Source organism: Arabidopsis lyrata (assembly GCF_000004255.2).
Source record: "Arabidopsis lyrata subsp. lyrata unplaced genomic scaffold ARALYscaffold_1, whole genome shotgun sequence".
Lineage (NCBI taxonomy): Eukaryota > Viridiplantae > Streptophyta > Magnoliopsida > Brassicales > Brassicaceae > Arabidopsis > Arabidopsis lyrata.
Genome location: NW_003302555.1, coordinates 21,514,135 through 21,527,838, shown reverse-complemented (window position 1 = coordinate 21,527,838; position 13,704 = coordinate 21,514,135). Strand labels below are relative to the sequence as shown.

The window sequence follows — 13,704 nt, the reverse complement described above, 5'->3', positions numbered from 1 at the left end:
AAATACTACAACGACACGATAGTGTTTTAGGTTTAATTGATCTAAAAATCTATTATCAACAGACACTTTGAGAAATCTAAAGGATCAAATCAAAGAGCTCCATGGGAAAGCCAACCAAGGACCACTCAATATCAGGGACGTACCAAATGATGAAGCCATTGCTCAGGTTAGCAAAGAAAAAAATGAATTCACACTAGAATGGTCTATAAAAGAAGACTATCCGGCTGATCAGAAAGAAGCTTACTTTGAAGAAACGGCCATTGAGTACTCAGATGCAGACTTGTCAAGAGAGCATGCTGAGTTTGATGATCTATCTACTGAGGAAGAAGATGAGACCTCATTTCATCTCCAAAAACCTCCCTAAGCCTAATAAGTGTGAGGAGTCAAGCTAGAGACTTAAAACAAGCTCACTTGGGAGGGAGTCCCATGACTATCTTTGTATATAAATTTTACTTTCTTGTTATTTTTGATTTGTTTTGGTTGTGTCTTTGGTTGTCAGGAAATGAATAGCATCTGGAGTAATAAGCAAGTGTGCGATCGAGTGTTGAAATAAATTTTTTCCAATTTTTACTAAACCACTCGATCGCAACATAGGAGTGGAGAGCTCGGGCATGCGATCTAGCTGTTTTGGATCACATCCTTTTGAACAATATTTTCAAACCACTCGATCGCAACACGAACTTGGTGGGATCGAGTGGTCATTTATTTGGCTAACCCATTTCACTCGATCGCAAGGGTAGGTAAAGTGTCCGACAAGAACTTCAATGACAACTCATGCTTCAATAAGACAACATGTCTTCACTCACTTCACCGATGCTCCACAACCTGCTGGGGTTGCAATCAGGCACGATTATGAGGAGATGGCAGAACCACACCTAGGACCTGTCATGCCCATGGATTATACTCAAGAGGAGATGAATGACTACATCTCTAGGCAATTCTACTGAGGTAACACACCAAAACACAATTGTAAATACCGTTTTTGTTTTTGTTTCTTGTGTTTATCTTGAATTCTTTCACAAATTTTTATTACACAAGGGACTGTGTAATTTAAGTTTGGAGGAGGGTTCAAGACGTATTTGACTTGTTTTTTTTGTGAATATCATTTGAGTCTGCATCTCATCTAAGACATAGAAAAAAACAAAAAAATTTTGAAAATTTCTGAAAATGTATTCCACAAAAACAGAGTGTTCCTGTAGTTGCATTGCATTTAGGATCGAGTCTAGAGTGTTTCATTTAGGATTGTTGCATATGCATAGGGGATAATGAGGAAATAACCTTGTAAGCATGTTGATTTACAGAATAAACTCAATGCCCTCGTTACTAGTTGTCTGATGCATTTGAATGACTTTGAAGTAAAACCGCACCATGTTCTATAGAAACCACTCGATCGCATGTCATGACACCTCTCCCTGTCAATTTGAACGTGAATCTGACTTATAATTATCATGTTTGCATTGGTTTTGAACTCGTGGATAGAATACATACTTGGATTATACTCAAGAGGAGATGAATGACTACATCTCTAGGCAATTCTACTGAGGTAACACACCAAAACACAATTGTAAATACCGTTTTTGTTTTTGTTTCTTGTGTTTATCTTGATTTCACAAATTTTTATTACACAAGGGACTGTGTAATTTAAGTTTGGAGGAGGGTTCAAGACGTATTTGACTTGTTTTTTTTGTGAATATCATTTGAGTCTGCATCTCATCTAAGACATAGAAAAAAACAAAAATTTTTGAAAATTTCTGAAAATGTATTCCACAAAAACAGAGTGTTCCTGTAGTTGCATTGCATTTAGGATCGAGTCTAGAGTGTTTCATTTAGGATTGTTGCATATGCATAGGGGATAATGAGGAAATAACCTTGTAAGCATGTTGATTTACAGAATAAACTCAATGCCCTCGTTACTAGTTGTCTGATGCATTTGAATGACTTTGAAGTAAAACCGCACCATGTTCTATAGAAACCACTCGATCGCATGTCATGACACCTCTCCCTGTCAATTTGAACTTGAATCTGACTTATAATTATCATGTTTGCATTGGTTTTGAACTCGTGGATAGAATACATACTTGGATTTTCTTTCACTTATTCACCACTCTTGTTAATCCAAGTAGCTGCTTCTGTTATTGGAGTAGTTTCTTCACCCTTAACCAACCCTTCTTTCAAGCCATGTTATTTGTGAGAGCATGTGAGGCCTATTTCAGGATTGAGCTTGGTAGAACGTGTTAGGTTTGAGCCGACAAGAGTAGTATCTCATGTAGTTCCAATCCGCGTTTTCGGACTTGGTAGGACTAGGTGGGAACTTATTTGGGGATTGAGATTGAGTGTGAAAAGAAAAAAAAAACGGGTTAGAGTCTTTAGGAGAAGGAAGCTGAAAATCATACTCAGGTCTAGTGAATGTTTGGGAAGTACAGAATTGTTAAGTTATGCTCTAAAAAAAAAAAAAAAGATGGCAACAAAAATAGAAAAGATTATAAGAGCCATAAGAGTTTAAGAAAAACCAATTCACTAGACTAGACTCATAGAGTATAAGAAAGTTTCTCCTTAAGAACAAGAGCCAGAGAGAAGTAAAGACAGATTGATCCAAGAAAAAAATCGAAATATGCCTTTAGTGCAAAAGGGTAGACTTAGGATCATCAATGGGTTTAGAAATAGGACCATCTACTTGTTATTCACGGTTTATGTCATTGGGTAGATGGGGTACTATTCTTGTATGCATAGGTTGGCACTTACCTTTAGCATTCTCCTAAAGCTCAGTCCAGTTTCATTGAGAGTCCCCTGTTATTAAAATCTGAACCACCTTAAAGGGACATTCTTTGTCTCATAGCCCGTCCTTAGCCAAACGAGTTCACTAACGATGCACAGCTTGATTCATGTTTTTGAACTTAATGAATGTTAAAGGGATTGGTTGATTTTGACGCATTATGCAATCGAGTGTGGGTTTGGATCATAACAGATCATGGCTAAAGTTTTTAAGTAGAAGTCGTTCACCTCGCATCTTAGAACTAATAACTTGGACATTGAGCTTAATTACTTCATCACATGTTTTGGTTCTCAGTCCCCAACTTCAAACCTCTCCCCCCGCTTATGTTTTCTTGTTTGCTTGAGGGAAAGCAAAGACTAAGTTTGGGGGAGTGGATATGTCTATGATTTGCATGATTTAAGCATTCATTCTTCATCACTTTGTCATTGTTTCAATCACATTTCATCTCATCAGTAGGCGTTTTAGTGTGTTTTGCATACTTAGGACGTTTTTGCATTAGGATTGCATGTGCATTGCATATTTGGTTGTTTTCAGGTACTTTGGATACTTTTGGAGTTCAAACAGAGGAGAAACAAACAGAAATTCAGAACGCTCAATCACGCCTTAAGCCAAAGCACTCGATCGCAACCTCGGAGCCCTGACAGAGCAAATCACTCGATCACAACCCCAGAAACTGTCATGAAGGCCAAAACCACTCGATCACAACCCCAGAGCGATTTCAAAAGAGACCACTCGATCGCAAGATCTAGCAGAAGCTGTCATGGAGGACATACCACTCGATCACAACCCCGGAGATGCAAGCACTTAGTTACACTCGATCGCAAAACCGGAGGAATCACCCACTCTACACCACTCGATCACCACCTTGTCATTAGAAGCCCATCTACTCATTCTTCACTCAACCAGACAAGCTGAGCATACGGAAGAGAAGAGAAGCTGAAGAAACCACTGGATCACAACCTCACGTCATCTACTCGATCGCATGGTCGCTGGACCATTCTATCTCGTCTTCACTACAGACCACTCGATCGCAAGACGGAGTTCCCGAATCCCAGTTTGATCAGTTTCACTCGATCATAGGGAGGCCCATTTCAGCCCATCAGATGCTCGATCGCAGGGTCTCGATGTGAAGACCACTATCTCGAACTTTCCTTATTTAACTTTTCTCGCTTATATAAGCATCCTCTAAGGGTTTTCCCTAGGGCATCCAGTCTTTATTTTCAGTTTTTACCTAGACTTGGTTTCGTAGCCACAGTGTGTTCTTCCTACGACTTTGTATTTGCTTTAAAGTATTTTATAATTCAGTTTTCGTTTCAGTCTTTATCATTTCCTGTTATCATGTTTTCAATCGTTTCATTGCTATTGTTTTTGATTATGTCTGAGTAGTGAATTGTATTTCTGAGGATGGGATAGAGTAGTCGTGGTTGTCTTAGTCGATTTAGATGGTTGAGTTTAGATTGTTTGAATCCCTTCTGGATTAGTTGCGCTTATTGCTTGTTCCTTTCTGATCAACTGGAATATGAATCCAGACATTCCGGCACCCAAAAGGTGTTTGATGGAATGTCTGATCCACTAATTCCAGAGATACTCGTCTCTATCCCAAGGTATTGGCCGTTAGAGCGGGTATTGGCTTTAACAAGTTGATTCGATATTGCCTCTTAGTTAGAGATCGCTAATGGTGATTAGGTCTGTGTCTAGCTCTGCTTGAGAATTTCTATCACGGTGGTGAATTGATTTGCTTTTGAACTTGTTGTCAAGGGATAGCTTCTGTGAAGTTTTGTCAACCATCTAAATAGATTAAGGAGACCACGCTATTCGATAACCCTGTCTTTAGGAATCTCTTATCCATTTGATTGCCTATTATCTTACCTGCTTTGTTATTCTACTGCCTGCTATTGCTAGTTTGCATTCCAGTTTCATTTCATTTCTGTTATTTCATCGCATTAGGTCTGTTAGAAAACAACAACTCTCTGCTTGGCTTGACTTAGCAAATTCTGATCATATCTCATCTGTTTGCATCACACTAGATTGGATTGACACCCTATAGTACTACAACGACATGATAGTGCCTTAGGATTAATTGAGTGAAAAAATCTATTATCAGCACTCTCCAGCTTAGTTTTACAAGAAGGGCTTCGTTAAAGCTTTGGATATCATAGAGACCAAACCCTCCCTCTTATTTTGCTCTAGATGCCGTAGAACGAGTTTATTTTTATTTATAATACCCTGAAAAGAAGAACTAATTCAGTGACATAGCGATAACGAAAAGAAAAATTTGGTCTAAGAAAGATGATCACAGACCTGGTGTGAGAGCACTATATCCACAATCTTCAACAGATCTTTCTTGTATTGTTGGCGCATGCGTTCTATAACATCAGCCTATTCAAGAAAAATTAAATGATTATTTAGATGCTTCAGACATCGCTAGTAAAAAAAATTCTGTTAAATAGCTATTGAACCATATAGTACCAGCATATTATCATTGAATAATTCTTCTACTGATAGATATTCTTCAAAGAGGGAATGAACAATAACACGCGCATGACTTTCTCTACCACCTTCATAAGATTTTGCAAGGCTCATCAACGGTTCAATGAGCCTTGCCAAGGCACCTCTCTCTTTCTCATCACAAGAAGAGACATGTGCCTGTTGCAAGAAGTAGCAGAAAAAAGTTCAGAGAGTAAAAAACAGGATGGTACTTCTAATCGAAGAAATAATAGTCAATCACCTGATCAAGAATGCCTTTTAAGAGTTTGGCAGGGAAATCAGTGGTTAGAGAGTTTCTGGAGATATTCTCAAATTCCCTATACTTTGATTCAGCTGATATAGAGTTTTATTTAGAAAAGCATTAAAGTCCTGAAGTTAAAAAAATATCACTGTAAAGAAAACCGCATTATGAATAGTATACCATGTTCCTGAGATTTTTAGGTAGTCGTGTCGCCAGAACTGCAAAGCACTCTTGCCACTGAAGAAATGGCAGTTCAGGGCTATCCAGGCAATTAAGCAAGTCTTGAACAACCTACAATATATGAGGAATCTCAGAGTCAAATAATCTAATAGAAAAGTTGGATCTAATAGGAAAAACAAATAGCGTTTACCTCATCTACTTTGTCCTCATAGTCGGCAAGAATCATGCGAGCAACATTTAAAGTTGCAGCACATCTCTGATGAACTTTACCGGAAATTGCGGTTGGAAGCCCTAATCGTGGGAAACCTCCATGAAAGGGTTCGACCTTTCTTACAGCAGAAGGATCATTAAGATCAAGCTTGGCTATAAGTTCACCAGCCTGTGAAAAAATAATGGACGGGTTAATCACTTTCGACAAAACTGTAGGATTTTTTTTTAGCAATGGAGCAGTTTTCCACCTACATGGCTTATCCTTCAGACATTTTGAAATGGATAACTCCTGAAGCAGGTGAAAGAAGTGGCATGCACATCTTCATGACCTCAACTTCAGCATCAGCATCAATATTGTTGTTGTCTGAAACCAAATACCTCAGCAACTTGCACGGTGTCTCAGCCATCAACTTCGAAGGATCGTGGGCATTCTGAATAAGCCAAAATTGACAGACAGCCTAAAGCTAAAAGTGAATTTAGAGTAACGTGAAGTAATATGGTAAAAAAAAAAAAAAAATCAGTGGAAACAAGTAGCAAACAAGTTCTTCCATCAATGAGAAGACGAGTTCCTGCAGCTTCTTCCTCTGCATATATCACATGGCTTTTACCATCCAACTACAATGACAGTGAAAACAAGAAAAGGAAGTGAGATTCTCAAGAAGTTTTTTTATGCGTGACACATGTATGTCCCTATCTTGTAGTATAGAACAAAGGCAGAAAACTTGCCTGCATCAGAAGACCTCCATCACGTAGAGTGTGTTATCTCACGCGACCCAACACATCTCTTTTTTTTATCTTTTCTTGAATCCCACCAGAATCTAGTAAGTGTAGATTGAATTCTTTACATAAGGATCTTGGTAGTTGAAAGCACCACATTGCATAGGTTGGTATAATTGAAAGCACACTCTGTAGCATAATCAGTTTTCCCACATTTGAGAGGAACCTATTAGACCAACTTAGAGCTTTTTGTCGAATTATGTCAAGATAGATGTGAACAAATCATTCTTTCTTCATTTAAAATGTTGAGGCAATCCAATGTATTTACTTACTCCTCCTCCCTCTTTCTCAATCTCTAAGGAGAGTTTAACTCTTTGCCTCAATATCGCTGAGGCTTTTCTAGAGAAAGATATAGAGGATTTAAGTCCATTAATTTGTTGCCTTGAAGCCCTTTCATACTTTGCCAAGATCACTTTTAATTCCCTGTAGCTTTTCACATTTGTTTTACAGAAAAATATGGTGTCCTCTGCGAATAACAAACATGGTATCCCTGCAGCTCAACCACAGCTGCCTACTCCTTTGTTTCCAAAACTCCTCTTCATTATAAGCTGCTTTTAGCTCATCACTGATCCTCTTGAGAAACTCTTCATTAGAACAAGGACTTACCATTGCCTTTTCTAATTCAATCTTCTTTTTCTCAATCTCCATTGAATTGTTCCTATGCTTTTCTCGGCTCCACTAAATTATTGCTCTTCTAACCTTAGAAGTTTGCACTTGCACATAACTTCTCTCATCTCCTAGCCTCAAATCTTTGACTAACCGTTGTACCTCCACATTGTCCCATAACCTTCTGTCATACCTGAAAGATCTCGCCTTCTTCTTCTTCTCTGGTGAAAAGTAAGAAATTAACGGTCTATGATCAGACCCTTTGAAGTCTAGATATTCACATCTCCCACGAGGGAACATCTGCCCATTTGCTATGTGCAATTGCCCTATCCAATCTGCATTTGACAACATGAGTATGTCTATTACCCCTCCAAGATAGACAATTACCAGAATGTCTAAGATCATACAAATCACACTCCGAGAGAAAACTAAAATCCACAAAGGTTCCTTCTCCTCTGATTGGGCCACCCACTTTCTCCGAGTTATCCACAATATCATTAAAGTCACCAGATAGAAACCTATGACCATCTCTTACATCAGCTAACTCTAGTCTCAAATAGCCTTTCTTTTAGAATGATTATGTTCCCCAAACATAAACGTAGCAAAAAACGTTTTACCTTTGACTGTTACACAAGTGTCTATGTAGTTACTACAATCTGAAATAACTACCAGATTTATTCCTTGTTTCCAAAATAACGCTAGTCCTCCACCTCTATGTCTCTAAGGGGAGTCTAAGTAGTTGTGATCATAACCCATCCAACTGAACTTACTAAGAACGAAATCATCTGCATTTTTTATTTCCATGTTCTCTGAAATAAAGTAGTAATCTTAGACCTATAGCTATATATGGTTGCTCAATTTGTCCCTAGAACTAGTGTTGATGGCGTTTTCTTGAGCACTTTTGAGGTACCTCTCTTGGTCCTCCTCAAACATTTGAAATTTCCTCTCCATAGTGGCCGCATCTTTAGCACCATGATCTCCTAATCTTTTGAATTTAAAAGAATGTTCATCGATCTTTCCTGAAAAAACACCATCGATCTTGTCGATCCTTGCGTGTAGTGTCCTTGTATCCAAAGCTTGTTGATCCAAGTATTGGCTCATTAAGCTCTCAAGTCTCTACTCATAACTTTTCTGCCTTCATGGTACACGAGAATGATCTTGAATAGGTGGGTTTGGTTGGTGAAAAGAGAGACGGTTTGGGGTGAACCTCGGTTGGTCGTTCTCGGCTCTCCTTGGGTAAGGTGCATGAAAACGTCCTTCACGGCTCCTTTGGGTGGATTTCCAATCTTCACTAGCACAATGAGAAAACGTTAGTGGCGGGGGTCTAAAGGTTACCTTGGAAGCTAGCTTCTCCTTGGTTCCGAAGTTGTTCGAAATTGTTGCTTTGGAAACTTCTTTGTGGATGTAGGATTCACACTCGATTATCTTTAAGTATTTTAGTGGAGAAAAACTCTTGTAAAATCAGGAAATGAATATGAGAATGCGAAAAGAAATCAACCAAGAAAAGAAGTAAAGAAATTTGACAAAAAAGAGGTACAAAATGCCTTGCGAAAATAGTAAAGACAGAAAAATATATTGTATTGCTTAGAAGTAGTGAATAACAAGATTCGTCCCCCCAAACACATGCGTTTGAGGTTGTTTTTATAGAGAAAACATGATCAATGCGGTCATTTACTGCTCATAATCGCATTGATCCACATTAATCATGTAAGTTACATTTTGACCGAAACGGCTTGAATTCGAACTATCTTGGGCTTCGCGTGGATCTTCCAAACTCTTTCTTGTTGACTCCGAACTCCCGCGTCATGACGCTACCGCGAGCCTCGAACAATATTCTCCTCACTTCGGCATTTCTCTATGCGAACTGTATGTTGAATAAGAGTGAACTCCGTACTGGTAAAGATCGAACTCTTTTAGTAAACCGAATCGAACTCCCGACTGGTTAAGCTTGATTCTCATAATAAAATATCTTTAATTCCAAGAAGATTATTATGTAATAATGACGTGGACAGATCCAAGTGGATCCTACTGAAAATGTGTGGTATCCGACCCTAACATTTAGCCCCCCAAGTCTTGCGAGCTGAGTGCTCGGCTTGGAAGACTTAAGTAAACAATAATTAATGACTCGAGATCTTTAATATTCCGGAATTATTCCATGTTTTATGCTATTACGCCGATCTCGGATAATCAAATGATTTGATTTCCCTGATAACCGTCATCATTAATTTTCTAATTTTATATTAATATTGCGGGGAAAACCGTCCCACTTCCCAATATTCTCGAGGCGTATTTCCGCTAAATAGAGTTAAATGGAACGACGGCTTTTACAGCGTAAATTCACCCCCGAAAGCTTTTACCAAACCAAAGAAAGAAAAATTTCTTAGTAAAAAAAAAATGTCTTCCCCAGCCGTCTACGTTTCAGACAATGAAGATGATAGCCAAGGAATCCCTGTTCCCAGAAGGGACGAAGTCTTCACCCTGACGGGAGATAAATTCGGTCCGCATTTCAGGTCTCAATCGACCCATGCTTCCCTTGGCGCTCTTCGTCGCCTTTGTAACATTCCTCAGGAAATAGAATTTTCTCTTCATAGACCCACCGAGTCTCCGAAAATGGTACGAGAGGGTTACTGTTGTGCGTACGAAGTCTATTTCAAAGGTTGTGGTTTTTTTTTTCCCATACCGGAAGTTCTCCTTCTGTACCTCCTTCATCTAGGGATTGCTTTTCCCCAAATGGCTCCCAACTTCCTCCGGTACGTTCTGAGCACCCTGACCGTCTCGGCGGAGGCAGGGTTTTCTCTTACCACCAGCGAACTCTTAGGGCTATTTTGATCCCGTGATTCTGCGGCAGCGGGTATTTTTTTCGTGAATCCTATTTTTGACCGTAACCTCATCGAATTAATGCCCCTAAATGTCGGGCCTTGGAGGAAATACTGGTTCTTTTTCCGAATTAATCCTCATTCCGTCCAAGGGCTTTCCGGTCTTCTTCTCCCAAATTGGTCGCCCAAACATGGTTAGAATCATCTTTTATTATCTTTCACTATTTTTGCGCGAAAGACATAGAATTCTTAACTCAACACTTTGTTTCAGGGAACCAGACGATCCCCCGCCCAACTGTTGACTTCTTGTCTTTCTTTCGAATCGTTTCTGAGGGTGAAACAAATTGGAATTCCTTCACCCTTCAACGTATTCATAAAGCGGGGCTCGCTATCAAAGATGGTCAAACTCACCCCCTTGATCCTCCTACTGAAGAAAGAGACGCCTCGAGCCTGAATGCTCGGGATAAGCGAAAAATGCTCGCCGAGACTAAAGCTCTTAAGGATCAATTATCCGAAATTGGGAAGAATGATAATAGGTTTTTACGATCAATTATCCTAAAACACTATCCTGTCGTTGTAGTATTTTAGGTGTCAATCCAATCAGGTGTGATGCAAACAAATGAGATATGATCAGAAAGCACTAAGTCAAGACATGCATGAATTGGTTGTTTTTCTAACAGTCCTAGTGATTGGTACATAAAGTAGTAAAAAGACACAAAAATGACTAATATACTCTATCACAAGGCTCACTGCTAGGAGGAGGATGTGATAGAGTATAAGGGTCCAAAAACAGACAATTATCAAAACTCAATAGCAAGTAACAAAGAAGGTGAATGCAGCAGGTAAGTAAACAGATAAATCAATTGGATAAGAAACTCCTAAGGATGGGGTAATCGAATAGTGTGGACTCCATAATCAATTTCGATGGTTAACAATTCTCAATGAAGCTATCCCTAGACAACAGGTTCAACAACAGATTTGTTTACTCCCGTGCAACAAATCCTCAAGCAAAGCTAGCCCAGACTAATTCCCATTAACGGAATCTAACTATGCAGGCAATAAGAACCGAATGTTAAAGTCAATAACCGCTCTAAACGGCCAATCCCTTGGGATAGAGACGATTATCACTGGAATTAGTAGATCAAGCATTCCATCGAACACCTTTTGGATGCGGGAATGCTTCTGATCGAATTCCAGTTGATCAGAAAGGAATAAGCAGTAAACACAACTAATCCAGAAGGGATTCAATAAAACTACACTTAACCATCAGAATCGACTAAGGGTCTCACATCTACTCTATCCCGTCCTCAGAAATCCTAGTCACTACTCAGACAACATGCTCAAAGACACAGAAACGATTTATAATTGCATAACTTCAAAGATCAAAGGAAATGAAACAGAAAATGAACAAGGAAATGAAAGCGAAATCTCAATAACTTAGAAGAAAACGAAAAATACAAAGTTGCAGAAGCAAAAGCGGCTACTAAAACAATACTAGGGTTCGAGTCCGCTTAACAGGCCCATGGAACATGGAGGTCGAGTATATGGGCTCAAAGTGGGCTTCATGGTCGAGCGTGAATCGAAGCCGCGATCAAGTGGTTCCTTCTCTCCTCTTCTCTTTTCTATGCTCAGGTTGTCTGGTTGAGTGCGGATTGATCAAAGGGTCGAGGTGGTGATCGAGTAGAATGGATGATAGCGTGATCTGGACTGCTTCTTCAACCCTGCGATCGAGTATATGGGTAGACTGTCAGGATGGACTGCTTCTTCAACCCTGCGATCGAGTATGTGGGTAGTCTGTCATGATATACTGCCCTGTGATCGAGTATAAGGGTCTTGATGGTCTGCTGAGCTGACTGCTTCCCTCTTTTCTACTGGTGATCGAGTAGAATGGTCCAAATGTGACTTTGAGCTCTATTTTTCCTCTTTCTGAACACCAATAGCTCCGAAACACCTGAAACAACTCCAGAATGCAAAATGCATGCAAGACTAATGCTAGACACACTTAAACATGCAAAATGTGCAAAATGATGATGAATGCTATGAAAGATGAATGAAACTAGACTCAAAATGATGATAAATGGATGTGTAAAACATGCAAATTATAGACATATCAAAGGAGAAGTAGATAGCTGCAATCTCCAGGGTTGATAACTTCCACAGGAAGACCCTCTTGGTTGATGATGGTTCTTTAGAAGCGGTTTTGTCTTTTGAGGTGGATTCTCATGGAGCCGATATTCCTAACGACCCTCCAGTTGCCACCGCTATTTACCCTTCCGCACAAGAGGGAGAGAGAGAAGTAACTTCCTCTCCTTGTACAAAGAGGAAGGCTCCAGACTCGGATACTCTATCAAACGAGAGACTTAAAACCGTGAGATTAAGTTCTCCGCCACAAGTCCCTAGCCCTCTGCATTCTGTTTTTCCCTCTTCAGAACCTTTAGACTCTGAGCTCCCTCTTCCGGGAGACAGAGTAATTCCAGAGGAAATCGATTAGCCGAGACCGGAGGCTCCCTTATCTCAAGGACTGAGTGTTAGGACTCAAAATCCTTTACCCGCTTCGATTTCAGGTAAGTTTTTATTTAGAAAGCGAGCATTAGCAAGACTTGTTACGGATTGCAGCTATTTTATCAATCTGCTATTCTCCTCTGATCGAGTAGAATGGTTGATGGCGTGATCTGGACTGCTTCTTCAACCCTTCGATCGAGTATGTGGGTAGACTGTCAGGATGGACTGCTTCTTCAACCCTGCGATCGAGTATGTGGGTAGTCTGTCAGGATGGACTGCCTTGTGATCGAGTATAAAGGTCATGATGGTCTGCTGAGCTGACTGCTTCCCTCTCTGCTACTGGTGATCGAGTAGAATGGTCCAAATGTGACTTTTAGCTCTATTTTTCCTCTTTCTGAACACCAATAGCTCCGAAACACCTGAAACAACTCCAAAATGCAAAATGCATGCAAGACTAATGCTAGACACACTTAAACATGCAAAATGTGCAAAATGATGATGAATGCTATAAAAGATGAATGAAACTAGACTCAAAATGGTGATAAATGGATGTGTAAAACATGCAAATTATAGACATATCAACTCCCCCAAACTTAGTCTTTGTTTGCCCTCAAGCAAACAAGTAAACATAAGATGAAGGAGAGGTTTGAAGGTGGGGATTCAGAACCAAAGCCTTACATAAAATAGATAAAATCAAGGTCCAAGTTGATAGTTCTAGGATGCGATATGATCGATCTCTACTCAAAAACGTTAGCCATGCCTTGTTATGATTCAATTCGACTCTTATACTCGACCTACACATGCTTTCAAATCGACCAATCCCTTTAACATTCATTAGTTTCAGAACGTGAATCAAGCAATGCACCATCAATGAACTCATTTGGCTTAAGGTGAAGGTAGTCCCTTTAAGGTGGTTTAAGTTTAGTAACAGGGGACTCTCAAAAGAAATGGACTGAGCTTTAGGAGAATGCTAAAGGTAAGACCCAACCTAAGCATACAAGAATAGTATCTCATCTACCCAATAACATAAACCGTGTTTACACCAGCAGATGGTACTACCCTCAAGCCCATAAAATGATCGTAGTTCTACCCTTTGCACTCAAGGCATTTGT

General features: G+C 39.6%; 1 protein-coding gene across 1 annotated transcript; it reads right to left on the bottom strand.

Moving 5' to 3' along the window:
- Positions 1 to 5,053: 5,053 nt before the first annotated feature.
- LOC9329993 (acetyl-CoA carboxylase 1) lies at positions 5,054 to 7,316 on the bottom strand. Its single transcript, XM_021010484.1, has 8 exons — positions 7,275 to 7,316; positions 6,420 to 6,506; positions 6,221 to 6,322; positions 5,872 to 6,060; positions 5,682 to 5,792; positions 5,502 to 5,582; positions 5,243 to 5,419; positions 5,054 to 5,152 (listed from the first exon to the last, which is right to left on the bottom strand). Exons 1-8 carry the CDS (start codon positions 7,314 to 7,316, stop codon positions 5,054 to 5,056), a joined length of 888 nt encoding a protein of 295 aa, XP_020866143.1.
- Between the last annotated feature and the right edge of the window lie 6,388 nt (positions 7,317 to 13,704).